This window comes from Pavona decussata, unplaced genomic scaffold (assembly GCF_977016875.1).
Source record: "Pavona decussata unplaced genomic scaffold, jaPavDecu1.1 SCAFFOLD_92, whole genome shotgun sequence".
Taxonomy (NCBI): domain Eukaryota; kingdom Metazoa; phylum Cnidaria; class Anthozoa; order Scleractinia; family Agariciidae; genus Pavona; species Pavona decussata.
Genome location: NW_028145509.1, coordinates 3,049,581 through 3,076,135, shown reverse-complemented (window position 1 = coordinate 3,076,135; position 26,555 = coordinate 3,049,581). Strand labels below are relative to the sequence as shown.

Sequence of the window (26,555 nt, the reverse complement as noted above, 5' to 3'; positions counted from 1 at the left end):
AACTACTGTACAACTACATGAATAGAGTAAATTTGAGTCGCAAAATGTATACATACAGTAATTTATTCTGGGCCATGCAGATAATCTTGCCTCTTATTGTGTTGAACAAACCAGTAATTCGTTAGCAAAAGTGGAATTCGGGAAGGGGGTTGTCGAGAATTACCATTTACACTGTAGGAAACTTTGTTGTTACGTGATTCAATGAACCAATGTAGCAATGAAAATTGAACACGATGATAAGCTTTAATTACTCAAATTAATAATCCATTGCAGAGTAAAGTGGCTTAGTTTCTAACCTTAAAAGTGTCAACAGTGTGGTAACATATTTTTGTTTGGATCTTTGCAGGCCATTAGTAGTGAAGCTGCAAATAGTGTGGTCTATGTTGGCCTGTGCAAATGCCTATTTTCTGTAAGTGAAGCTGTGTTTGTTCCCTGTGGGCTTTTTTTTAGTAAACTGCAGCAACTGATTATTAGCGGAGCTCTCGCGCGCGCCGCAGGCGCGCGCAGCGGAGCCCCATAGCTAAGAGAGTTTGGTAACCCGTGAACGCGAGAAATTTTAGTTTGGTTATGACGTCACTGTCCGTCCGGCGTACGTCCGTCCGTACGTCCTTCCGCCCCTCTATGTAAGCCATTGTGAAATGCCACGGTCAACCTGTGTGGCAATCCGCGTTTTTCTTGTTTTTCGGCGGGAAGTTGCATCGCCAACTGCGTTTTAGAAAAAGAAAAGCAAAACATAATTTTAAAGACGACAAAATACAAAGTCAATTTATGTGACCGACAGCGGGAGAAACAGCAAGACGTCTAGCCGTGGAGGAAACAAATTGACTGGCACGTCATCAGAATCTTGAACTGAAACCATTTTACTCCGATCCGGCGCTACGAAACGTTGGACTTTTCCTCTAGAAGTGAAACGTTTCGTTCACTTAACGTTGTAAAACAAACGGCAAAAATCAACAATGGAATAAAAAGACTGATTATTCTCAGAAGAGGCGAGTACATGTGATTTTGTTGACAAAACTTTGCTGGATTGCTATCGTGCAAGATCTTGTTTTCTTGCAGTGTTGACACGCCTTGTAATTTAAACTTGAGCTTAATATTGCTAACTTGAGAGCAGTCTTTTGAGCTCATTTTTTTTTTTCGGTCCATGTTCAAAATTTCCCTTGGAGTTTTATTTTTTAATCTCCTCCGATCTCCTCCAAATTTTACCTTTCAACAGCGGGAGAAAGAGTAAGACTACGCGCGGCGGGAATTTACATGAAGGGGGCATTGATCATAAACAGCAGGCGCCGTAAGTCTTGAAGGGGTAACCCTAAAAACCTGAACGGTGCAAAAGGCAGAAAATCACCCCAAATCCAAGAACACGGAACGGGTAAGGGTTAGGTTCAAGGTTACAGCTTATTTGGGGTGATTTCCGCCGTTCCATGCTTTAGGATTTGTAGTGATTTTCCACCATTCCGCCGTTCCACCGTTCCTGCTTTTAGCGTCGCCGATCGTGAAGTGAATCATTTTACTCCGATCCGGCGCGACGAGAAGTTGGATTTTTCCTCTTCATTCTTGAAGTGAAAAGTTTCGCTCACTTAACACTGTAAAACGAACGAGAAATCAACAATGGAATAAAAGGACTGGCTATTCTCAGAAGAGGCAAGTACATGTATATTCTTGTGATTTTGTAGACGAAACTTTGCTCGTTTGCGGCTGTTTTGCAATAAATTGATTTCTTGCTGTGTTGATACGCAGTTAATACTGTTAACTTCAGAGTTGTCCTTTTAGCTCATTTTTTTTCGGTTCATGTTCATTATTTCGATCCCTTGGCGTTTTATTTTCTAATCTGGTCCAATTTTGCTTTCCAACAGCGGAAAAAAGAGCAAGGCAAATAGCGGCGAGAAAGGACTGTTCTAGAGGCGGCAGATTATAAACAGCGGTTCTGATCCTCGAAGAAACGTTGGATTTTTCCTCTTGAAGTGAAACTTTTTGCTCATTTAACGTTGTAAAACGAACGAAAAAATCAGCAATGGAATAAAAGGACTGGTTATTTCCAAAGAGGCGAGTATATTCAAGCTTAAGTCTTATATGTGATTTTGTTGACAAAACTTTGCTGTCGACTTTTGCAAGTTATTTTTTTTTGCAGTGTTCACACTGCAACATGTTTAACTTAAGCTACTGCTAACTTCGGAAAAGTCTCTTGAGCTCATTTTTCGGTCCATGTTCGTTATTTCCCCTGGAGTTTTATTTTTTAATCTCATTCCTTTTTGCTTCATGTAAGGAAATTTGATTCTCAGGTAAAATAGTCAGTGAAACAAACGTCTCGTAACACTTTTTTTATCGTTAGCTAGCATAAGCTACTGACAAGATTTTCTCACATATATTTCTAATTTTTGCATTTATTTCTGACAATCTTCACAGAGAACAAACACAAATACTTTAAAGGATAGGATATGTCTTTTCAAAGGACGTTAAAAGCGAATGTAAAATTAGTCATTTAAGTGTGACCTCATTTTCATCATAACATCAAAAGTACGCAAAATTTGTCCGCTTGTTTGTGCAAATTTTTGAAGGTTGTCGTTTAGTTTATCTCTGTTCTGATTGTTATGAATTATCACAGTTTGTTTTTTTTCCATTTATTACTCCAGGATACATGTATATTTGAAGTCTGTTTCATGGTTAGTGTAGCCTTTTTCTCTGAGGTTTATGGTTGATCAACAAAATTTGCCTAAGACAGTCTGTGACAGTTCGCCTCAATCATCTTTAAAATAATAACAACAAAATAATACTTTGAGCGTGAAGAAAACTATCAAAACTCGATAAATAGCCAATCCCGTCCTGAATATTTTCCTGTACAGTGTACATAATATTTTGATATTTTTTTGTACCCCCCACTCACATCCATGAAGCTTTAAGAATGTCAGTTCTGCTGAAATGGGTTTGTGGGTTTCAAGAGGACACCTTACTTACTACACATTAATGTACCTTATTGTATAGCAGATAGTATTTTTATTTGCATGAGGCCGAGTAAAATTAAGGTTTAATTTTCAAGCGGCAGGGGTATTTTGCAGAACACCGAATGTTGAATCTATAGAAGTCCTTTATGCAGTGGCTGCCATAACAACAAAGTAAAGCTAACCGTCTGTATAATTAACAATTATTCCACGAGCGCGTGTTAGATATGAAACGATAGATAGCCAACGAGGCGCGTAGCGCCGAGTTGGCTATAATCATCTCATATCCAACAAGCGCAAGTGGAATAATTGTTTATTAAAAATGATCAAGAAATATTGCTAGATCTTACTGATTTCGCTGTGCAAGAACAACCAGAAGGCAATTAAATGGTCGCCATTTCTCGGCCATGGTATAATGGCTCATATACCATGGCCGCTAAGCCAATCAAATCCCTCGAATTGCATTATGCAATGATTCAGTTTTTAATAATCAGTGTTATTAAAAACTGAATCATTGTATTATGCAATTCGAGCGATTTGATTGGCTTAGTGGCCATGGTACATGTATATGAGCCATTATACGATGCCCGAAAAATAGCGACCATTAAATTGCCTTCTAATTGTTCTTGCAAAGCGAAATCAGCAAAATATAGCAATATTTCTTGATTGTGTTTAATAAAACAATTATTCCACTCGTGTTTGTTGGATATGAGATGATTATAGCCAACTTGGTGCTATCTATCATCTCATATCCAACACGGGCTCTTGGAATAATTGTTAATTAGCCCTAAACAGAAAAGAAATGTGCTTAGACCTTCATAACTTTGTTCGTTGCTAGCGTCCAAGCGATGTAAAGCGTCCGGTTTAAAGTGTGGATACCTAACCCCCACATCAAATTAATTAAAGCTTATAGAGCCGGCTTATTAAACTATGCCAAGAATTTTGAAATAAAATGAATTGTCGAATTTTTAGCGCTGTTTTCTTGAATCAATTTTTTTTTACTTGAAGGGGGCACTTGCTAAAACTCAAATGGAATTTGTTTGTTTACCTTCAATTTTGGACAGTAGCTAGTTTAACATATAAGGAACAAATACGTGTCGCAAATTTTTTCTTTTGAAATATTTTTTCTCCAAGTGATTTTTATACGATCACTTCACATTTCTTTAATCATATTTCGTAAATGTTCTGTAACTTTTCACTGCAATTTAATATCACAGAACGCAGACATGTTTTTTTTGCACTTTGGGTGTACCGGAAACTGAGGAGCAAATTAAATTGGCGAAAAACAAAATTCACTTGACTTGTAGCCTTTAAAAGGTGATTCGGATGTTCACATTTAGAGGTGGTAAAAAATTCGACAATTCATTTAATTTCAAAATTCTTGATATAGTTTGATAGCCAGCTCTATAAGCTTTAATTTGATTAAGGGGTTTACATATCTACAGTTTAAACCAGACATATTGCTACATCGCTTGGACGCGAAAGACCCCTAAAGGTATACGGTTACCTTACTGCTAAACTGTTATGGGTGGCGAAAAAAATTATGCGACATTCGGCGTTCAGCATTTTGCAAAATACCCCTTCCAGTTAACAACTAACAATATTGTTAAGGTCTAAGCACTTTTCTATACTATTTAGGGTTAAGCGATTTACCAATAATTATTGACTTCAGTGTGTCCAATTCTAGTGCTGCACTTTTTATTTGCCGGCAATGGTATTCACACTCACTATCATCATTCTCACTCAGCATCCCCTCAGTTTCACTGCATCATGTTTCACCCACAACAACAGTGTCGTCTCCACCTTTTTTTATCATTATCATCAGATGTGGGTTTGTAAGCTTGTAAAAGACGCTGGCCTGGGACTTTCATTTTCGCTAATGTCTGTCCCCTTTGCTTCTTGTAGATGACTGGTTAATTAAATAGCACAATCTTTTCATTTTTTCAATTTTTTTCTTGTATGGAAGGGAGTGTTTTTTCAAGAGTGTTAAGTTAAAAAAAAAAGAGATTTTAACCTCAGATAGTAGTAACTCTTCCCAATTGTTATCCTCATTCTCTGTTTCATCGCTTCTCAATGGTTGCTTGACTTCACAAATCTTTGGAAAAATGGAGATGTTTTGAATGGTCTAGGTATATTTTCACTAGCTCCTCAGAAACCACAAACTAAGGTAGAAGAAAAGACTGTAATTTCTGTCCCTGTGTTCAGCTTTCCTCCATTGAAGGAATTAGGCATAAAGTCATCAACAGTACTGGTCATGCTGTTCCATCTAAAGAAGTAGCCGGAGATTCAAAGACATTTTAATTTGTACTTTAACTTCTCTTTATCCAGGAAAGGGCATGGAATTCTGCCCATCATGGAGCCAGCCAACCATTTTCACATGAAGCACACTGCTGCTCTTTCTTTAAACCTCGCAGGTGTCTTTGACAAATTCCATGTATAACTCTAGCCACAAATTTTTGCAAAAGAATAATTATAGCCAGGTACATGTTTTTTTGAACTTTCAGATGCCTTCAAGTAATCATGATTAGCTGGGTCCTGTTGAAAAAAAAAAACCTGCCTCCTCCTCCCCCTCTGTTACAAATTCCCTTATGTAATCTGACAACAGGTGCATCATCATTGTGCAACGCTATGTCATGAGCAACCCTCCATGCATTTCTTTTTATTCTTTTTCTTCGTAATTTCATAGTGAGCTAGCCACAGTCGTCTTCTAAATTTCTTGGTCTGATTTGTCATGAAATCTTTGAAAATATTACATTTTATAGAACTGCCATCGGTAATGGCATCTCAGCCACCTGCAGGATTAGTCCTTTCCAACCAGCTTCCCCCCAGTCACTGCTTTCGTGTGCTCAATGAATCCTGGTGCGGTAATCAGACTTGCAAATTGGACAATTTGGCATCTCGTTAACCTGACCTCATCAAACAGTAGCATTATCCAAAACGTGAACTTAGGGAAAAATTTAAAAATCATCATAGGCCCCCATCTGCTTGAAGTATGAACCCTCACTTAGGAGTGTTTTAAGATTTGCCACTGCCTGGGCACAAAAGCCATGCACAGAGGGTGTAACCTTTGCTGGTAGGTTTAGATCTTGTGTTTTAGCTGAAGCAAAAAGAAAATTGATGTAAGCTTTTTATTTACCATCACAGATCATGACAGATGTGATGAAAACACAGTTTGGCTCATGAATCACTTTGTTAATGGACGTTCTTGTTGAGGCAGTTCATAAACTTGTAAATCATCCATTCTTGTGTGAAAGTTTTTGTGCACTTTTCCCATCAAGGGATAGATCCAGTTGTGTATTAAATTGTTTACCTTTTGATAAATGTTGATGTGATGGCACGAACCAAATTAAATGGGCACTTGCTGAGCATATAAAATTTTTCTTCAGCAGTAAAGATTTTAATTAGTTGGCCAGGCAGGGCTATTGCTCTAGCATGTTGTGTACAACAGAGATTGGCCACTGGATGTCTGTGCCTACAATAGCTGCACGTCTATAAGCAACAGTCAGCACTGTCACTCAATCATTCTTATAACTATTCAATTGATGGAGGCTACAGAAATATGCTTAACAAGGGGCATTCCCTGTATACTTTACAGTGCAACGAACTCAACTGGGGCCACCCAACATTAATCAGCCAATCATAGGTCACGTTTACAACAAAGGACTCTGGCTTTGGTAGAAAAAAGTGTCGGTTTTATCGGTGGCCCCGGTTGAGTTTGTTGCACTGTCTGTAAGACAAAACCTCACCTTACCTTTACTTAAATATATATATTTTTTACAAAGCCTGAATATCAGCTGTTTCCCATCTCTCACCAATCATCTAGAGAGGAGATGACTGATATTCAGGCCATGTTTAATGCAACCAGACCCTGGCTTCCTTTGAAGACTGTGATTTAACAGATACAAGGTCAAACTTCTTATCTGCCATCTCTTTTAATTGAAAGAAAAATTTAAAACTTGGTAGTGGGTAATGAATTATGAAATATGTACAGTTATTTATTTTTACAGTGCAATCTCAGTTATTTGAACTCTCAATGTTTTTCACCCCTTCCAATTCTTCAAGAACAAATAGTTGTTACAGCGGTTACCAATAACACGCGACCTATCGCCTTCAAAAGACTCCGATAAAGTTGTGTTTTGGTGGACGTCAATCATAGAAAAGCCGTTGAAATTATTTTGAATTCTTAGACAATTTCAAGGCAACAGAACCAAGAAATTGACAGTTTTATCCGCTGATGGATGGTAAACTTTATGAAAGTTGATTTCCAAGCCAGATTATCTAAAAAAAAAATGGGCATTGTTTAGACGAAGCAGTTTTTTTTTATGAAACATTTGAAATCGCTACACCTGATAATAAATCAGCGATGCGTGCAAGTGAGTAAATTATCACTTGCAGTGAAAATTGAAATTTTTAATTCAAAAATACCTTTTATTTGCGCTTGATCTGGCTCGAGAATCAATTTAAATAAAGTTTACCTTCTCTTAGCGAGGTAAAATTCTTAGTTTCTTGGCGGGTTACCTTGCAATCTTGTCAGAATTCAAAATAATTTCAACGGCTTTTGTTTGATTGACGTCCACCAAAACGCAACTTTATCCGACTCTTTTGAATGCCGTAGGTCGCGTGTTATTGGTAACCGCTGTAAAATTCTCTTGGATTTGCTTCAGTCAGTTTTTTGCCTCCAATTTTTTGAACAAAATTCATTTTCACTAGGAAGTTAAAAAAAAATTGGTACAGTACTTCCACTGAAGTGATTGTCACATAACAATATTATAAAAATGTTAATGTACCAAGTAAATTGTTTTCTTTTACTTACTTTTGATTATCCAATAATAACTGTTAATTTTCATGGGTTTTGTGACAGGCAGTAACCAGTGCTACAGTTTTCTACACCTTATCACATAGTCTGGTATAACTTTTTCAGTAACATAAGGAAAAACACTAAATAATATTACTTTCCCTTTCCATTCTGTCCAGGGTTTATGTAAAATCTTTCTTTATATGAAAATAGTTTAATCCACTGATTGTTTTGGAAAATAAAGTGATACAATGCTTTTAATTTGCAAATCATATTTCAAGCAAAGTATATGTTGTTCATCATTTTGTGAATTCAGAAGAGTACTATTGCTGTACATGCACTCAACTCTCTTTAGGCACTCTTGTTCCTTCTATTTTTTTCTTTCGGAAAAACAGGACGATGAAAATAAAGTAAGGAATATTTTTGAGAGAATGCTTATTAAAATTAATGTTAATGTACATTGTCGGTATTTTGCTGTGTAAAAATGAATGGGACTTCTCAGATGAGGTGCTATCCATAAACTGGAGTGATGAGGCTGCAGTAGTGTAGTGTTTAGCTGTCTAATGACTTCTTAAATTGAGATTTTGCTTGTAAGGACAAAAGGTTAATGGGTTGGAGAATTGAGAAACCAGAGAATAACATCTGCAGTGTAAAATTTGTGGCCGAACGAAACCGCTTAATTTTCTTTTCAGTATTACCTCAGTAAGAAAATGTGGCCCATGAAAGGTAAAGAAAAACTCTTTGACAGATTAAAACCTATGACCCCAGGATTTTTTGATCACTGATGGACCAAAATTAATCTCCTCACTAGGGTAATGCAAAATTTAAGTGGTTTCCTTCCCACACAGAAATTTACACTCCAAGGATAATTCTCAGATTTCTCAGTTGTATAGTCAGTACTGCACAACACAAAATTTCATTATCCCTTAATTGTTGTGTTATTTCCAACTTTACTCCAAGTTAACTCTCGTGTAGCAAAGTGTAGAAAAACTGCTGGGGATAACCGGCTCCCATAACTGCCTGATGGATTTTTTTTGGTAACGATTTTGACAGCGACAGTTGAGGATTTATACACAATAATATTGTTATTTGATTCTAAGTCAAACAATTTACTAACTTAATTTAAAATCATGTACAAATGACTAGGGACTGAAAAAAAATTTTTTTTCGTTGAATAATTAGACTTACGACATTTATTGCATTCAACATAGAAAGAACGCACTCCTTACACAGATTGAAGTTGAGATTGTGTGGGAGAACTAAAGTTGATTGCCATGGATGAAAGGATATTGGGACATACATGTGTATATCTGGCAACCCCTGTAGATTTTGCAGGGGCAGATGACATCATCACCAAATTGGCAAAGGAGAGAACCTACGCTAGGATCAAGGTTATCAAACGCACTCTCTGATCCAGTTTTGATTATAACTAGTTTCCATAAATACAAAGTAGCAAAAGACATTCACAAGTGATTGTTGTTTTGACTTTACAATATCAAGAATAAGAGGCAGCCAATTACTGCTGTGGTTTCTCTGAACAAAACAGTATCACTTTGCACTCTCAAAACAATGGAACTAATGTGATTGACAGGAAGTTATGAAAGGTTCATGTTTTCCTATCCCATCGAAACAAATGGGAAAAATTATACTGCATAATTTCTTAGATTAAGTTAAGAGCAAGAAAGACATCTTAACTCTCTTGTAAATCAATATCAGTTGCATGGAACTGACCATTTAGTTTGAGTTTATACAAAAACCAAAATAAGCGCACAAGAATAGCTATCAACCTGGGAATAACAGAAATTTTTAAAAATGAACTTTTCAATCTAATTTATTGAATTAATGAGCTACAAGTGCAGTAAGAAAATATAAAAAATTATGGCACAAAGCTAATTTGACTTGAAATATTTCTCCTGTATTCAAACATCTCCAATGTGCATCTCCCTCAAACAGAACCTAAACATAGAAAAAATCACTCAATTTGACTAGCAAAAGATGAAATTTTAAATATTTTGTAAATCCCTATAACTTATAATGACTCGTTGTTCAATTGCTCCACGGTGTACCAGTTTGGAACGATCTCCTAGTACTAGTAGACCAAATGAATTCATATTAATAACAACACTGGCCTACTATTGTCCGTATTAGCTTGCAATTTTAATATTATCTTGATTAAAGATTTCTTTTAGAAAATTGCTCCCTTGTCAGAAAAAAAACAACACTACAAACAGTTTAAAGGTGTGTAAGCATACATAAAGATTTCAAGATATCTTACCTCCTTGATTGACGTAGCTGTCGGACCTTTTGCCTTCCACCGACACAGCAAAACCCCTTCTACTTTTGACATTTAAGCTTATCACACTAAAAGTTTTCTTCAAATCTGCTGTCAAAACGGAACATTTCCACACAGTCGTGCAGGAAAAATACGACGAGGCGTAGGAAAAATTTGATGCTTCCAAACCTGAAAACTTATGCAGAAATTAAAAAAGATCCTTTCTTTTTTATCCACCATCCTAATACAGGAAGATGTCTGAACACTGCTACTTTTATCTTGTTTTATCCAAATCTCTAGAACGAAACAAAGACTAGCAAAGACACCTAAATCGCCTCTTCGCTCGTACTCAGAGCTCGCGTTACCCTTATCCAGCACCCGTTCCGCTGGATAAGGGTAATGCTAGCCTCCCACGCAGTCGTTTTTAGGGGACTCGTATTACCTCCTCCCCACAGGTAATACGATTCCCCTAAAAACGACTGCGTGGGAGGCTAGGGTAATGCGGGCTCAGCGAACGTGATAGCCGCCATTTTTTAAATGAAGAATCTGGGTACTAGGAGTCCAGGATCAGGAGTCGGAAGACCTTAGATAACATAGTCTCCTTCGCAGCCGTTATTAGTGTCTTCATCTACGCTCCGTGGGGAGGAGCGTTGCGTGACGACCCTTATAACGGCTGCGAAGAAGACTATAGATAACAAGGACTGCAAACCAGCTTTCAGAGCCCAGCGCTTTTCGCGAAAACATGGGTTTGGTAGGGGTGCCAATTCTCGCGGGCCTACAAACCTGGTTCCAATCCTTGTTATTTAAGGATTATATATTTTCCTAGGAATTTCATTCCCATTCAAAAACGCGCGTGGGCTCTGGGGACGGGATTGGGGTAAAAGCGCAAAGATCAACCAATCACCAACCCTTGCTCGGTAAAAGGAAAATAAAGAAAAAATGCCCTCTATTACAAAAAATCAGCCTTAAATAATTGTGCTCTCTGTATTACCAGTACCTGATGATCATGGGCTCCTGGAATTACATTGTTGATGGAGAGTTTGCTGCATATGCATTAAAAATATATATAATATTAGAAAGGATGAGGAACTACGTCCATACGATAAGCAGATTTCTATAAATGCTATCTTTTTTAAATATATATATTATTTTGCAATACCTGTAGTGCCTTCCTGCACATTATATAAGTACCTGGGTGTCTCCAAACTACGAAGACGGAGGGCCTAAAACCGAAGACCAACTACAAAATCTACTAATTCAAGTCAAGATAAAGAGAGAGGACTGATGTCTTATCGAACGCATCGTCAGAGACAGAGACGCAAAATCGATGAGGTCTTCATTTTGTAAAAAAGGCTGGGCCAAACTATAAAACGAAGACCTTCGCTTTAACACTTTGTCATAAGCCGAAAGACTAGACATTTTAGTGTCTTTGGCGTGTCTTGGACTCTGACGATGCGTGCGATAAGCCGACAGCCTTTCCTCTGTATTTTGACATTAAGGTTTTGTAGTTGGTCTTTGAGTTAAGGTCTTTGGTCTTCGATCTTCGATGTTTGGTCTTCGGTCTTCGTTTTACAGACACCCATAAATAACCTATTTTTCGGTGGCTTTGTAAGAATGCAGTAACCGTTGCCACATGGTGATGTATTTGAACTTGAATAATCGGCCACTGTATCTTGATTTTGACTAAGTAAGCATACTTTTGAGAATTGTCTTACACCACTCTAGTCCACCTACACTGGGTAGCTATGATACCCACTTCAAAAGTTGTTAAGACTCCTGTTGTAGTTATCTACTCCACTTATTATTGTAAGTGGCACTATAAACCAAATTGATTTGATTAAAATTAATTATGGTTAGAATCAAGTTTGTCATTGACTGAATAGTCTCATTTTTGAGAAAATGACTACCGATAATTAAAATTTGCATTTTTAATTATTTCTTTTGTGCAGAAAACAGTTGTTATAGAAGAGGATGGTGTTGCAAAAGACCTAATCTTTCGCACGATTCTGCTGAATAAATGTCAAAAGGAGTTTGAGAGAGAGAAATCTTTTGAGAAACCAATCAGTGAAAAATTAGAAGACCTTAGAAAACAAGGATTGACTGTAAGTACGTATAATTTGCTTTAAAGGGTTTGTAGAGTTATCTACAAATGCCAATGTCCACATGAGGGGGGACCTGAATTTCAAAATTGCAGTAAGAAAAATGTACATAGTTTTCTTTTCACTTGTAAGAGCTTTCTGTATATTTCAGTCATGTATTGTAAACTGTCAGGTGTTGAAAGTTTGGTTTTTTTCTTGAAGATGTTGCTTAAATTATATGCTGGTTTTCTCTTGGACATAAACATAAGCATAAAGATAGGCAAGCCGCAAGTAAGAACATAAGCGTCAATTTCATTCCCAGAGGCTGTGTTCGTTTTGGTCAGCACCAAGGAAGCATGACCTTTGGGCTAATCAATGTCAAAATCCAGCGAATCGAAATCTGATTGGCTACTATATTTTACCGGAAGTATCTTTGAATTGGAGGTATCAAAGCAGGAAATGAAATGGACTGCCAATACAAAGACATCAGAAATTGGGCGAAGCAAAAACTGCCATAGAATCGAAATGCAATTACATTTTACATTCACGTTTTTACAACGAGAGAACACGGAAAGATAACAAGTGTAGATCACATGACTAATCGGAAAAGGCGCGAAAATCTTTGCAATATGTTGCAGCGTTTGACAGAGCTGAATGACTATGGCACTTGCGTCAAGGGTCGGGTCAAGGTAAACGATGGACAACAATTTTTCAACAAACTTGTCTAATTATCGAATCTGAACTGTGGTTCATAGCCAATTCTGACCGTTCCCAAAACACGAAACCTAAGACCCCCAAAACACGAAAACGAAAACCCCAGAAAACTAGGTAGTTAGTAATTCCTCGTGTGAAAACGCAACACGTCAATTTTTACTTATCAAACAGTGGGTGTCAGCAACTGAAAGATTAAAACATGAACAATTACCATACGTATATTAAAGAATATTAAAGTAGACCTTTCTTGGTCTTGCTCTCTTAATTAGCTTTGGAAGCACAGGTCCCCAAAGCATAATATAAGAGTTTGTATGCGTTAAAATTAAATAAAAAATTAGCCAACAATTTTTCCTCCAAAACCCATAAAAATTGCAATAAAGTCTGAAAAAGCTTACCCGGTGTGTTTGGCTGTGTTTTCAAGGCTTCTCAGTGCTTTCAAACGCCGTTTTGAGCGGTTGGTCCACATGCAGCACTGTATTATGTTAATGGAAAGGTTAGGGAACTTGAAGTCAAATTTGTATAGAATATGACCCGTCATTTAAGGAGAGCACCTCGATGGCTCCTTTCAAGCAATGCTGTGTTCATTTACGGAGTGCTAAAGATTAAAGCACTTTCACTTGCTGTATGTATCAAAAATTGTATTTTTCCTTTAATGCGTACATTGTACACGTTTATTCTCGTAATTTATAGGAATTCAGAATCTGGCAAGCATTAGCCGCGATTTTAACGGTTACCGTAATCACAGAGGCAGTTTAGGCAAGCAAACAAATTTTTCGATGTTGAGAAAAATATTACATGTGAAAAAGCTAAGCTTCTCTTTGAAGAATGAGGGAGCAAAGCACATATATCTGCCGCTTGTCTGTGTTTTCTCGTGGAAAGTCACTCAGGCTGCACTTGTTACCTTGATTAACCAGGTAAATTTAAAATCATGTACCGTGCATGGCGATAGAACGTAAAATATACATGTAAAGGTGACAAATTGAACTATTTATTTAATTTGTCACCTTTACATGTATATTTTACGTTTTATCGCCTTGCACGGTATATAATTATTAAGTTCTCAAAATTAAAATCCCAGCTATTTCAGTAAGGGGAAATTACACTGGGGAAGTCTTGTTTGTCTAGGGTGGTGTAACCACGGTTAAATATTAAAACGTGGAAGTAGTTTTCTAGCTTTTTTTTGGATGCACAGAAACCACTCAGAGTATTTTAGTTTGCCAAAGATCACTTGTGGGGAACAAATGAAGCGTACCAAATGTAATATAAAACATGTTGTATTTGCATGGTTTTAGGAAGAAAAACTTGAGATCACGAAACGTGATCTACTGGATGAAGTACACAAAGACAAACAAAGAGCCTTGGGCAACATTCAGTTTATTGGTAAACTATTTAAACTGCAGGTTAGTTGGGTAAAAGCAGCACTCATCAAGATTATTAGAATAAGTCCGTAGGTCATTGTAAAACCTCATCGGCTGCCATTTTATTTGCCACGATTTTAGTGCAGTGGAAAGAAAAAGTAAAGAAGGATTTAATGTGTGATCCATAAACTGGAACAATTTTCGGTGCCTTGAATTTTGACATCTTCACCAAGAACATTAGAGGATGAATGAAAAAATATTGTAGATAAAATCTTTGAGATAACCTGGGTGAAAAAAAAGAAGAGATTCAAACACTTGAAATTAAAACATGTACGAGAACGAACGGCTTACCTTTTTCTTATGAATGTTGCAAGCGCAGTAAATTTAAGCATGACGTCTTCATATGTTCTTCAAATAAATCTTGTTTGTCTACATGACGCAGCCTGGTTTCGGCAGACGTTTTGAAGGTAAAGTGGACTTCTGCCAAAGGACTACCCTACTGTTACTTTTTCATGCCTGAACTAAAACCTATGCACTTAAGATATTTATTTACAGCTACAGTCACGTGATCCAAATTTTAGTGGTCCATTGGTTGACGTAATGACAAGCCGTTGTTTTTGTTGTCAAACAAGTGTGAGTACGCATGTAAGTTGATCTACACGAGCATGGTATAGTCCTTCACATACACTGAGTAAACGGAGGTTTCAAACGTTACATGTAACACCATTGGCAACAACAACTGCATGCAATAATAAATGAAGTGCAATAATGCCTTTCATTTCCTTGTTTGAAGCAAAGGAAGTACGGAGAGACAAGACTTTTTTTATAATTGTACAGGTGACGTGGGCCAAAGATTTTTAAAAGTGTTTTTGTTTTTGTTGTTGCCCTTAGGCTTGTGTTTTAAGGTTAGAATGTTATGTCACCTGACTGTATGGACTGTTTGTTGGCGAGTTTGACATCATGTATATCCATACCATGCAAATTTTGGTGTGTCCTCCTACCGGAAGTGGTAATCATGATGAGTTAACAATGTTTTTATACAGATGTTGGGAGAGAACGCCATGCATTATTGTGTGGTGAAGCTGCTGAAGAGTAATGATGAGGAGTCTTTTGAATGCTTGTGCAAGTTACTTGCTACTATCGGAAAAGATCTAGATCATCGAAAGGCCAAGGTACATTAATAATGAGCAGTACAAACATTCAACCCGTGATTTTTGGCCAGTTTGTATGGTGGTTAGTTATTCACACTACTTTTAGCCTGTGTTTGTGTTGTGCGCAGTGGGACGGGCCGATGTTCTGCTTCATCAGTCAACGCACTGTAAACTTGAGACCCAAGCAGGGCGTAAGTTTTCTATGTGACTCCTGTCCAGCATCTCATTGTGTTTTCTCCAAGAGGATTTTGTAGATATTCTACGGCACCAGTCAAAATAATTGTTTAACTCGAACTGTAGTGCCGAACCTTCTTTTTCCCAAAGTACTGTTATTTGGACTTATTTGGGCGGGTGTGACATGAATATAGAGGATTCTGAAATTTAGGGGCTTAGGGGCTTTTTGTGGGGGAGGTGGGTGTTGTAGGAGTAAGGAGATTCAGAGATTACCCAGACTTTTGATGTTTAACTTCCTTAATGCTTGCAAATCCTAGTGTGTTCATCCAAGAACAATGCAATAAAAGCAAGGAGGCAGTAAGAAAATCAACAATTGCGTGATTCGTCATTGACATTAAAATCTGGTCGCTCTTGACTTGCGTTTATCTCTTTGCAAGCCAACTGATTTATTGTTTGCTATTTACAGCCAAGAATTGATCAGTACATTGATGAGATCAACAAAAAAATCCAGGGAAGGACAATGTCATTTCGCGTGAAATTAATGATGCGGAACATTGTAGACTTACGGAAAAATAACTGGGTGCCTCGCGATGTAGGCACTAGGAGTCGTAAGAAGTTGTCAACAGCTAAACTACCGAGAGGTGGGTACAGTAGACCCTGTTAATAATACCACCATTGGGCTTAAATTTACCAGCTATGTACTTACACCTGTACTTTCCTTTTGGAAGCAGATTATTCAAGCCCTAATTATGCCATGTTTTCTCCATTTAGCCTCTCCCTCTATAAAGACCCCCGGAAATAAGGCCCCCTTTTCAGGCATAAGCATTTAAAAAAGCTTCGCTTCCACCCCACTTTTCGTCAAATAATGGACCATAGTCTTCACTATTACCTCAAAATTAGCTTTTAAAAACATTAATGAGCGTGCTGAAAACCTCGGATAAGTTTCCAAATTTTTAATCGACTTTCGAACAACCGGGCGCTGGTGGCCATCTTGATTTGCAATGCATTGTGAGGTGCTCAGGGGGCAAACCCCAAACTGAAATAGAGATTTTGTATGGAATTATGTGAACATCTTGTTAAACAGCCTCAAATATAATGATGGCATTTTTTCGATGGAAAAGAGGAAATAACTCCAGATTTTCCTTATAAGAACTAATGAATTTGGTAGAAGGAGGAAGGTCAGAGATACGCTGGGGCCCAAAACGTAACTGATCCAAATATTTTATCTGATGAAGTCAAGCGCTTCAGATGCAAGGGATCATGGACTCCTCCTAATGGAAGAAACATAGCCCTTAACACTTTAATTAATGCAGTCGAAAATGAGATCATGACCTCCAAACCAGCCACTGTCCACAGCAATCTCTTTATGGAAGAACGCAAAGCTCTCACAAAACACAGAAAACGTTCGTACCCGCTGATAAGGGCTCTGGAACTGTTATAATGGACTACTCCTGGTATTGTGATGAATGCCACAGACAGCTTAATGACACTAAATATTATCAAAAACAATCATCAGACCTTACGAGCAAATTATACGAACGCGTCAAAGAATACACTGCCTGTTTACACAAAAATGATCTTATTGACTATGAGACATATAAATACCTCTCATCCACCTCTGATCCCAAGACTGGTCGTTTTTACATTCTCCCTAACATCCACAAACAAGGCAACCCTGGCCGACCCATCATATCGAGCAATAGCCACATTACTGAACGCATTTCTGAGTTCGTCGATTACCACCTAAAGGCGCTTGTTCAGACTCTTCCTTCATACATAAAAGATACTACACACTTTCTTCTTCAACTCGAGAAACTGGGACCTCTACCGGACAACGCCCTCCTTGTTACCCTGGATGTGTGCTCATTATATACTAACATTCCTCACAACGAAGGCATCAAAGCCTGCCGCCATTTTCTAAACACCCGTCAAGACCAATCACTTCCTGCTGAAAGTATGAGAATGATTCTTACAGTGAATAACTTTTCCTTCAACAGCGAACACTATTTACAAGTACACGGGACAGCTGTGGGAACCCGCATGGCACCTTCATACGCTAATCTATTCATGGGTAAATTTGAACAACACGCCATTGAAAACGCTCCGCTCAAGCCCTTCGTTTTGTGGAGATTCATCAATAACGTCTTTATGATATGGACAGAAGGAGAGCAACACCTTAAATATTTCATCAGATACTTAAACTCTAATCATGCGAATATCAAATTTACCCATGAATACTCAAATTCCTTTCATCAGACACTCCCTTTCCTAGATAGCCAAGTCCATCTCAGCAACAAAAACATCCAAACAGATCTCCATACAAAACGCACACACAAGCGTCAATACCTCCTCAAAACTTCATGCCACCCAAACCACACTAAACAAACTATTCCATTCAGCCTCTTCCTGCGAATCGGTCGCATATGCTCTACCGATGCTTTCTTTGACAAAGAAAGCAAAGAACTCATCAAGCATCTTGTCAAACATGGTTAAAGCCGCTATTCCCTACAAAAAGAGCGAATCGTGTGCGAGCCATCTTACGTTACGCAACGATACAGCCACAGGAACAGAAAGCCACAAAAACAGACCAAACACCCTCTGTCATATCCTTCAATCCTCCTCTACCCAAGATTTCATCTCTTGCGAAGATAACATATCAACATCATCCAGTCCTCCGCCAACTGCAAACAAGCTTTCCCTCATCCACCAGTTATTGCCTACAAACGTAACGCAAGTGTGCGTGATCTCCTGGTCAATTCTGAGCTACCTAAAAACAACCCTTCCAATCAACCTCCCGCTGGAATTCAAAAATGCAACCACGCACGATGCCTTACTTGCTCTTTTCTCCAAGAAGGCCAAAGAACTACACTTTTTTCACCACTAACGAAACACGTAAAATTACTGACTACATATCTTACCATTCCAGAAACCTCATCTATTTAATCAAATGTAAGAAGTGCCACTCCCAATACATTGGAGAGACAAAGCGCCAAGTCAACGAACTTTTCGGGGAACACCGCAGATGTGTTCTGAATAACCATGATCTAATCAACCCTACTGCTGTCTCGCTACATTTCAACCAACCTGGCCACTCAATTAACGACGTCCACCTAACCCGCTTGAACTTATACGAAGCAAATGCGACTCGGTTAGAAAGGCTCGTGAAGCTCATTTAATCAACCAAGCTAAAACACTGCACCCCTTTGGCATAAATAGACGTGACGAAACTCGCCGATAAGGTGTCTCACACTTGTAACTCAGACCTAAACAACCAACCATTGTCACGCATTTTATGTTTTAAATCTTGATTTGTAACGATCCTTTCATGTTTCTCATTTTTCTTTTCTATTCAGCCCCCGAGGAAGGTTTGTATTGCAAACCTAAATATCGGGCAAATTTTTTTTTAATAAACAAATATATTTCAGTTGTTCTGGACTTTGTTGTTTATTCTATCGAGCTCGTCATCTCCGCCAGTTGGGATCAGTCTGCCGTCAGTATTTTGTACTTCAAAACAGCCCAGCTCAACCGTTTATTTTTTAGCCTGTTATATATTCTGATGACACTTGCTCTACTAAACGTTTTTTTAAAAAACGTTCTGTGGGTTTCTTGTAATGTTGCAATAGAATGGCCTTAGTTTGGCGATAATAAGAACTAAATCTGAGGGAAAACCTGGTGCGCCTGGGAGGGCAAACCCAACACAAGTTGAGCCGGACCATATCTGTCCATCCACTTGCGGAGTAGTCTGCGCTATCCGTCGTATCTTGCAATTTCTTAACCAACAACGTTTCGTGGCAGAAATCGCTTCCTTTAATTTCTGTCTTTTAATTTTTTTATTAGCACAATACTCTCCAGATTGGTACCAAAATACTACTTAGGAGTCTCTCATGTGCTTTTATTCAAGGAGGTATTTCAAATTAAGTGTCAGTTTGAATTCCTGCATAGCAGGCTCGTGAGCATATATGGTAGGTGGTCTCAGCACAAAGACAGGTGACGAGATTATTCTTCCCATACCTTAACCTGTCCTCGGAAATGAGTAGCCATTGTAGCATGGCAGTGAAGATCTCGTGCTGTCTTCACTGCTGGAATGACTGCGAAATTAAGCCGCGCTATTGTAAGTGTCTGCCTCCCACCCCAATCCCCTCCTCCCATTTATGCCTGTTGAACGTAACTCCTTAAAACTTCACATTGTCTATTTGAAGCCATGTTATTGCATTTTGTCTGTCTTTCGCTAATTTGAACCGTTTGGAACAGGAGCAGTAGGCGCTGGTGCTGGTCCATCGGCAGCTGCTGGTGCATCCACTGCTGCTGCAGCTGGAACTGACAACAGACCTGCCAACAGGTGAGGCTTGCATTGGAAAGCCTTACCATTTTATATAAACTTTGATAAAATAAGAGTATAGTACCACGTACAAACACTCTAACAATTTCAGAGCCCTGTATTTGTAAGTATGGGAAAATTGCAATAAATAAGCACTTGCGGCAGTTTCAGTTTTCAACATAACACTCTCACTTGTCGTTCACACATAAAAAAAAACTATAATTACAACTGCTCGTAGCCAAAAAATTGAAGATGAAAAACTAAAAAGGAACTAATTTATTTTGAGCAATTCCAGTTGAGTGCCGTAAAACCAAAACCAAAACCAAAGTAATTTCTCTGGCCAATCGCAACAAATGTAAATAACACAACGAGCCAATCAGAATTCGAAGCAAATTCATGTAACTGGCGCCAAGCTCGGGAAAACGCGTGAGGCGAAAACACGATTGGTTTTGGTTTAGATTGGTTGAGAAACTGTGGCACGTGTTTTGTTAACCAATCACAGAGCGTAGTAATGCAAAACCAAAGCAAACGCAAAATTACTTTCGTCACAATTGAAAACCGCTCTAAAATCATAAATTCAAGAAAATGCATGTCAAAATGGCCGTTTTCTAAGCATGCGCAGCAACTGTAACTAACAGATTCTTATGCGAATTTTATGGACAGCTTTTAACAAATACAATAAGTATCCCTTCTGGTATAATTTTGTGGGTCAGAAAATGAAACACATGAAGGTTGATTGAAGTCTTAAATTTAAGAGAATTTAAGGCTAACAAGTTGTAAGCAGATTACAGGGAATAACACGTCCAACCAAACCAAACTCTATATATTAGTTAATATTTAACTATTCAGCGTAATAGAAGTCAATTTGGGAATCCTACGATTTGTCTATATTCACTACGCATTTAGGTTAATTTTTCTGTTTTTGAACAAAATTATTTTCAGCGAAAATATATAAACCTTACAGGAGACATTGGGTTACATCAATTCCAGAAAAATTGCGTGAAAATATTGGCATACTGGTCAAGTACCTTTTTTGTCTGTTTATAGCCTAAGACAGAGCGGACGTGCATGCATAACTACGCCAATAGAGGACGGGAAAATCAACCGGATATGAGTATCGCATATTTTTTCGTTTAAATTGCATCCAGTGCTGCCATTTTGGATGGTGTCGTGACGTACGCTTGGAACTTTTGTCAGGAAGCAGTATGTCTTACGTGTAGAATATGCTGGCGACCATGTGCTGGCAAAGAATCCAAAATGATGGTTTGAGAAGCAAAAAATTAAGTGACAGTTATTTCCTATTTCAGTGGACACCCAAAATTCATACTATTTTCGTGTTTTCCAAAGCGTTTTGAAATAAGATGATATTTAGCTTTAACTTATTTCAACGTTGGAGTTTCCCTTAAATATTTTAGTGTCCTTGACTTGAAGGAGCCACATTCTACCTTGCTAATTGATTGTAGGAGGCTTGGCGTCTCCCTGAATGCTTATTTTGTACATAACTCCCCCAGATATTCTATCTTGGCTAGACAAAGTGCAGCACTTGCAAGAACAAGCTCTGGTTATTCTCGGCGTCAAGAACCCGTTAGTCCAATATTTGGAAGAATAAGGCGAGGAGAAGGACAATTCCCACAAGGAGAAAGAGAGAAGGCCCTTGAGGCTGGGCGGGCAGTAAAACAACCAAAGGTTTCTAGTGTTGACTTGAGTAAATTCTTCAGCTAAATGGTCTTTATAAGTATCTTAATTGGTTACAGTGAGAGCTGTGGAAAGATGAAGGCGGAGTGTTTCTTTAAAGCAGAATGTTTTAACATTACGTTACCGCATTTAAAAATGTGACATAAAAGATGTACCAGTGTGAGTCATTGTTGGTGTCATCTGCAAAATGAAATTGACGTCAGCAGACAATATGATCTGATTTTAGATGGACTACATTATTATTTTTTATGAGCAGCACTATCTGGTGGCCAATATGGGGTGACAAGTGACATAGTGACAAGAGTCAGAAAAGCTGATGGCAAGGCGACACTGCAGGCTACGTTACCAAGGAGTATGGCAGGAACGATTAGGATTATATTTGCCAGAAATTAAGTAGAATAGAAACAATGGTTAGATGGCTAATCTGTGTGATTGGGCTAGACATACTTAAACCCGAATTGCAATGCAGTGAAAATTTGATTTTCTGGCTATACTTTTCCCATCTAAACTTAGCTCATGGCTTATCCTCAATTGTGGCTTCTATGTCAGTGATGAAGTTTTGGCCTGTTTGTTTTCCAGCGTAATACCCAAGAACGTGATGGAGGACGGGAGTCTCCCAGACCAACACCTGAAGCAGCTCCAGCTGCTGAGGCTGCAGTCCCTGGTCCAGCAGCTGCTGCTCCAGTGCAAGAACTATCAGAGGAGGCAATGAAAAAGAAAACACTTTCTATTGTCGATGAATACCTGAACATTAGAGATGTGAAGGTGGGTGAGACTGGATCAATGATGGTTCTGCTTTTTCTTGGCTTCCTTGTTGTATTTTGTATTGGGAGGCTATACTAAACCTTTTGGGCCAGTTTTTGGAGTAAAATACATACCGATAAGTCCCCCTTTTAAAAAAAAGTAGACAAACCTATACCTAGAGAGAAGGGCTCTATGAAAACCATATGCGAGTGGAAGTAATTTAGGCCAGACCACTGGGCAGGGTGTTGCCTTGCTTCTTGTTTTTTCTTGGGATCTCTGGCTTTATCTTATGTCGTTATCTTCAGATTAGATTTCAATGTTTAGGTATAAAGAGGTATGAATTGCAGCGCAACAACCAGCTAAGGTGGTGTTTTCCAATGCATGAAGACTGCTTAACTAGGGCGTGTCCTTTCTCCAAGGTTTCTTAGCATCTCCTGCTTTGCTTCCTAGTCAAGAACTAATTCAACATTCCAATAGAAATGTGGTTGCTTGCCCCTCTAAACATACTTTTAATCAATTTGTTTTTCTAACAGGAAGCAGCTGAGTGTCTCAGAGAGCTTCAGTCCCCATCAAGACATCACGTCTTTGTGGAAGTGATGTTGAACCATACAATGGAGAAGAAAGTATCAGATAGACATGCCACTGGTAAACTATTGCACTTTTTGCTCCGCGATGGTGTCCTCACAGATCAACAGTATCTGAATGGGTATGTTTGATTCTGTGGTGCACAAGCTAACCTGTCCGCGTGCCATTATTCTTTGGGCCACATTTTACATTGAGCTTCACACCCATACAATAGATTGTAAAGCAGCCTACTCTGAAAAGTACTGTTGAAATGCTTTCCTTGAAACAATCACACCTGGAGGGTTTATAAAAGAGACCCAAACGAAAGAACTGTTTTGCACGGCGTAGTTATTGGCACCCGGGATGGGTTATGTTTAATAGCTTTTATTTAAAAGGTCACTCTAAGCATTGTTTTTTTATCCACGTACTCTATCTAAGTTAGATAAGATTTTTCTTTTTTGTTTTGACTTCTCTTGTTTTGTGTTCTTGGCATGGAAGACAAGTCTTGAGGCTTGAGATGGTGTTGGAAATTTCTTCCCTTTTCTAATAATGACAATATTTACAATACTTATTACTACACTTGCAGTACTAGAAATAATTACTATACATACTGCAATACAATACCTACACGTCTTGCAATACAAACAATATTTACAGTACTCACAATGGAATAAGCTTACTGACAGTAACTTTAAGAGGAGCAATTTTCCATTCGCCCTTGTCATAATAATTTTTTCTCAAATTCCAAATGTTGGGTTTCCTTTCAAAACATCTGCAGGTGTATATATACCATTTTTAATATAGGACCAACAAGCATAGTTAGCGCCAGGGAGGATCTGACAATTGTCTTGCAGGGGTGAGATCATTCAAGATAATTTGTTTATTTGAGAAATGGACGGCGGTGTTTAGGTCTTGCTTAAACCAGGTTAAAGCTTCAGAGTAAAAGGATATTGTAACATTAAAGTTTAAAAAATGCATGTTCAATCGAGTCATGGAAATTTCTTCCTTGTATTGTTTTCTTTGGAATAGTTTCGCTTTTTCTTAAGAATTAAATTAGCAAGGGCTCATTTTCATTTAGCGTCATATCCAAAGCCCCAGCTAAACGATCAGTCATTTTCGCCCAAACTCGTGTTTCACTGTTTAGCCGCTTCTTTCAAAGTTGCATTTAAATGGCTTTCCATGTTCCATCAAAATGGAACATTTTCATGCAGCATTTTTTTATCCCTAACAAATGTTTGATCATTTATCCACCTCTGCCCGACAAAGCTAGCAGGACTGAGAAATAACAACCACTCAGAAGCGAAATTTGTGTAGCGAATGTTTTGCTTGACAAACACGATATTGGACGAAGTGTCTGATCTTTTAGCCGGGGCTTAACATGTCTTTTCAAGGAGCATCAAGCTTTTATCATGCGCTACCAAATCAAAATTTCCACATTGTTTCAACATATTTGGTCCTATTTTGTTTTCAGGCTTGAGCAAATCTGGATATTTGCGGAAGACATGGAAATTGATCTCCCACAAATATGGAAATACCTCGGAGAGCTAATGGGTCCGACAGCGTTTTATGGAAATCTTAACCTTGATGAGTTATTTAAATGCGTTTTGAAATATGTATCAAAACCCAAGGCTGCGAAACTGTTTGCTTACATGTTGCAATCTGCCACAAGTGATACGGTGAGTTGAGCAGAAGTTACATGGGTATCACGTTGTGATAAAAAGTCATGCTAGCAGTATGCTGGATGCTTGTCACATAATGAAAGTAAATGACCAAACTTGCCACAAATCGTCTTTCTGTAGCACTGTAGCCTGGTGGTTGAGGTATCAAAATTGTGTGTGGAAGGCCACAAGCTAGACGTTGTTGGAAATTCGGATTTCTGTTTCTTTTCCCTGAACTTGACTTGATCTTTCTTATGAACACATTTTCAAGTTATGAAGAAAAGCTGAAAGCCTCAAGCAAAAAAATAATAAGCCCTGTGAGTAGAGTTTGAGCTTTACTTCAGGACGGTGCTTATTTTTAGGGGTATCGAATGGTCTGTGCGAGCATTTGCGAGCATGCGAGCCGTGTGTTTATTTTTGCGAGCACGAGAAGTTGTAAAAATTTTTCTTGCAAGCAGCGAGCACTTTAGAAAATACAGATGGCGAGCAGCAAGCACTTTAGAAAAATACAGATGGCGAGCAGCGAGCACTTCGAGTACTTCGTAAATTTTCCGCTAGCCGGAATCTCTCTTTTGTTAATAGGAGACGTTGTTTTCCGCCAAGTAATAGCTAATAATCTGGCGGAGACCTCCAAAACAGAACAGTAGGTGCAAATTAAGGGCGGTTCAACCAGTCCCAGTAGTTTACTGCTTGATGTCAAATTACGTCACGTAGCTTCAAGAGAGTCAGTCAGGGTGGACGCTTAAGAACTTCAGGAGCTCTCAACATCTACTAGATCCAAAGTCCGCGAACTAAAGTTTTCCATCTCTTTCTAATCATAACTGATTTATCGTTTATATATGTATAAAAAAGCTACAAAGCAGGATTAACGAAATTTTGAGCAATCGAGCACATGTTAACGAGAATGCGAGCATGCGAGCAGTTGCAAAAATTTTGCGAGCACGGGCAAGGGAGCACCCGTGTAATTTTTGCGAGCAATTCGAGCAAAGGCCAAATTTTGCGAGCACTTTTAAATTGAATGGGACCATTCGGTACCCCTATTTTTGTGCAGTTAATTTCTATGCGGGAATAGTAGATCTAAGCAAGGGCTATTGAAATCCAAAAAGAAAACTGGGAGTAACCATGCATTTTTTAGAGATAATTTATAAACAACAATTCTAAAAAGTGCTAAAATACAAAGCAGTGTATCACATTTTTTATCAAATTGAAACTTTATTATCCTTGAAAAATGCATGGTTACCCCCAATTTTCGTTTGAAATACCAAGAGCACTTGCATGCTAAGTTCTGCTTTCTTCGCATAGTTTATAAACGGCAGAAAAATATCCTTGTATTAGTAGGCACCGCCCATAGGAAACTCGAGATGCACAGTAATGTATGCGCAGTAACAAAAGTAGGCATTGTCCTTAACAACTCGTAACGTTTAATTTTGTGAGAAACGTGATGTAGACAAGCCTGGACACTTTAAAGGGGATTTTTTGACTTTCCTTTTTCTCTGATTTTGCTTTCTCAACGAACTTTTATCGTACATCAGTAAATTTGACAATTTTTCCTTCATATCAATCTAGAGTCAGGAAGATGTGGCTGCCATTTTGAAAAGATACAATGTAACAGTGGTTATGTTCTTCGACAATGAGGAAGAAGCCAGAGAATTTTTTAAGTACATGGTATGTACATGTAAATGTTTATCTCACAATAATTGAATAAAATCAAAGCTGACTGACTCTTGAATCTTAACCGTTGCCCCCTTTTCCGCTTATGCAGGTAAGCTCACTGAAAATGCCTAGTATCTATTAAATACCCTGCTACATTTTTATCCAAAATTGATTAAAACAGAGTGTTTCAGATATACGTGTTTCTCGGATTTCATTCTTTGATTGATACTCTTTAGACTTGGGCCAAAATATGAGTTGCGCATTGGGATAAATGCACATTGTGACCAATAACAGACTAAGTGATAATAATTATTTTATGAATGACAATAATTGTAACTCACAGTTGTGTCAATATTTCGTTTGTTCCTGTACAGTGTAGAAATCCTGCAACTAGTAAATACGTATTGAAACATTCTACCCATTTCTTTAAATACAAGCATCTTTC

General features: G+C 38.2%; 1 protein-coding gene across 7 annotated transcripts in view; it reads left to right on the top strand.

Annotated features, from left to right (window-relative positions):
- The window catches only part of LOC146473882 (uncharacterized), a 195,543-nt gene that overhangs the window by 77,306 nt on the left and 91,682 nt on the right, over positions 1-26,555 (top strand). The window contains exons 7-8 of one of the 7 annotated variants that reach the window (XM_085117827.1): positions 347-409; positions 11,953-12,105. The exons of the other annotated variants lie outside the window; for them this stretch is intronic. Coding sequence (XP_084973953.1) covers positions 347-409; positions 11,953-12,105 — 216 coding nt within the window. The remainder of the gene's footprint in view (positions 1-346; positions 410-11,952; positions 12,106-26,555) is intronic. 7 annotated transcript variants of the gene reach the window in all.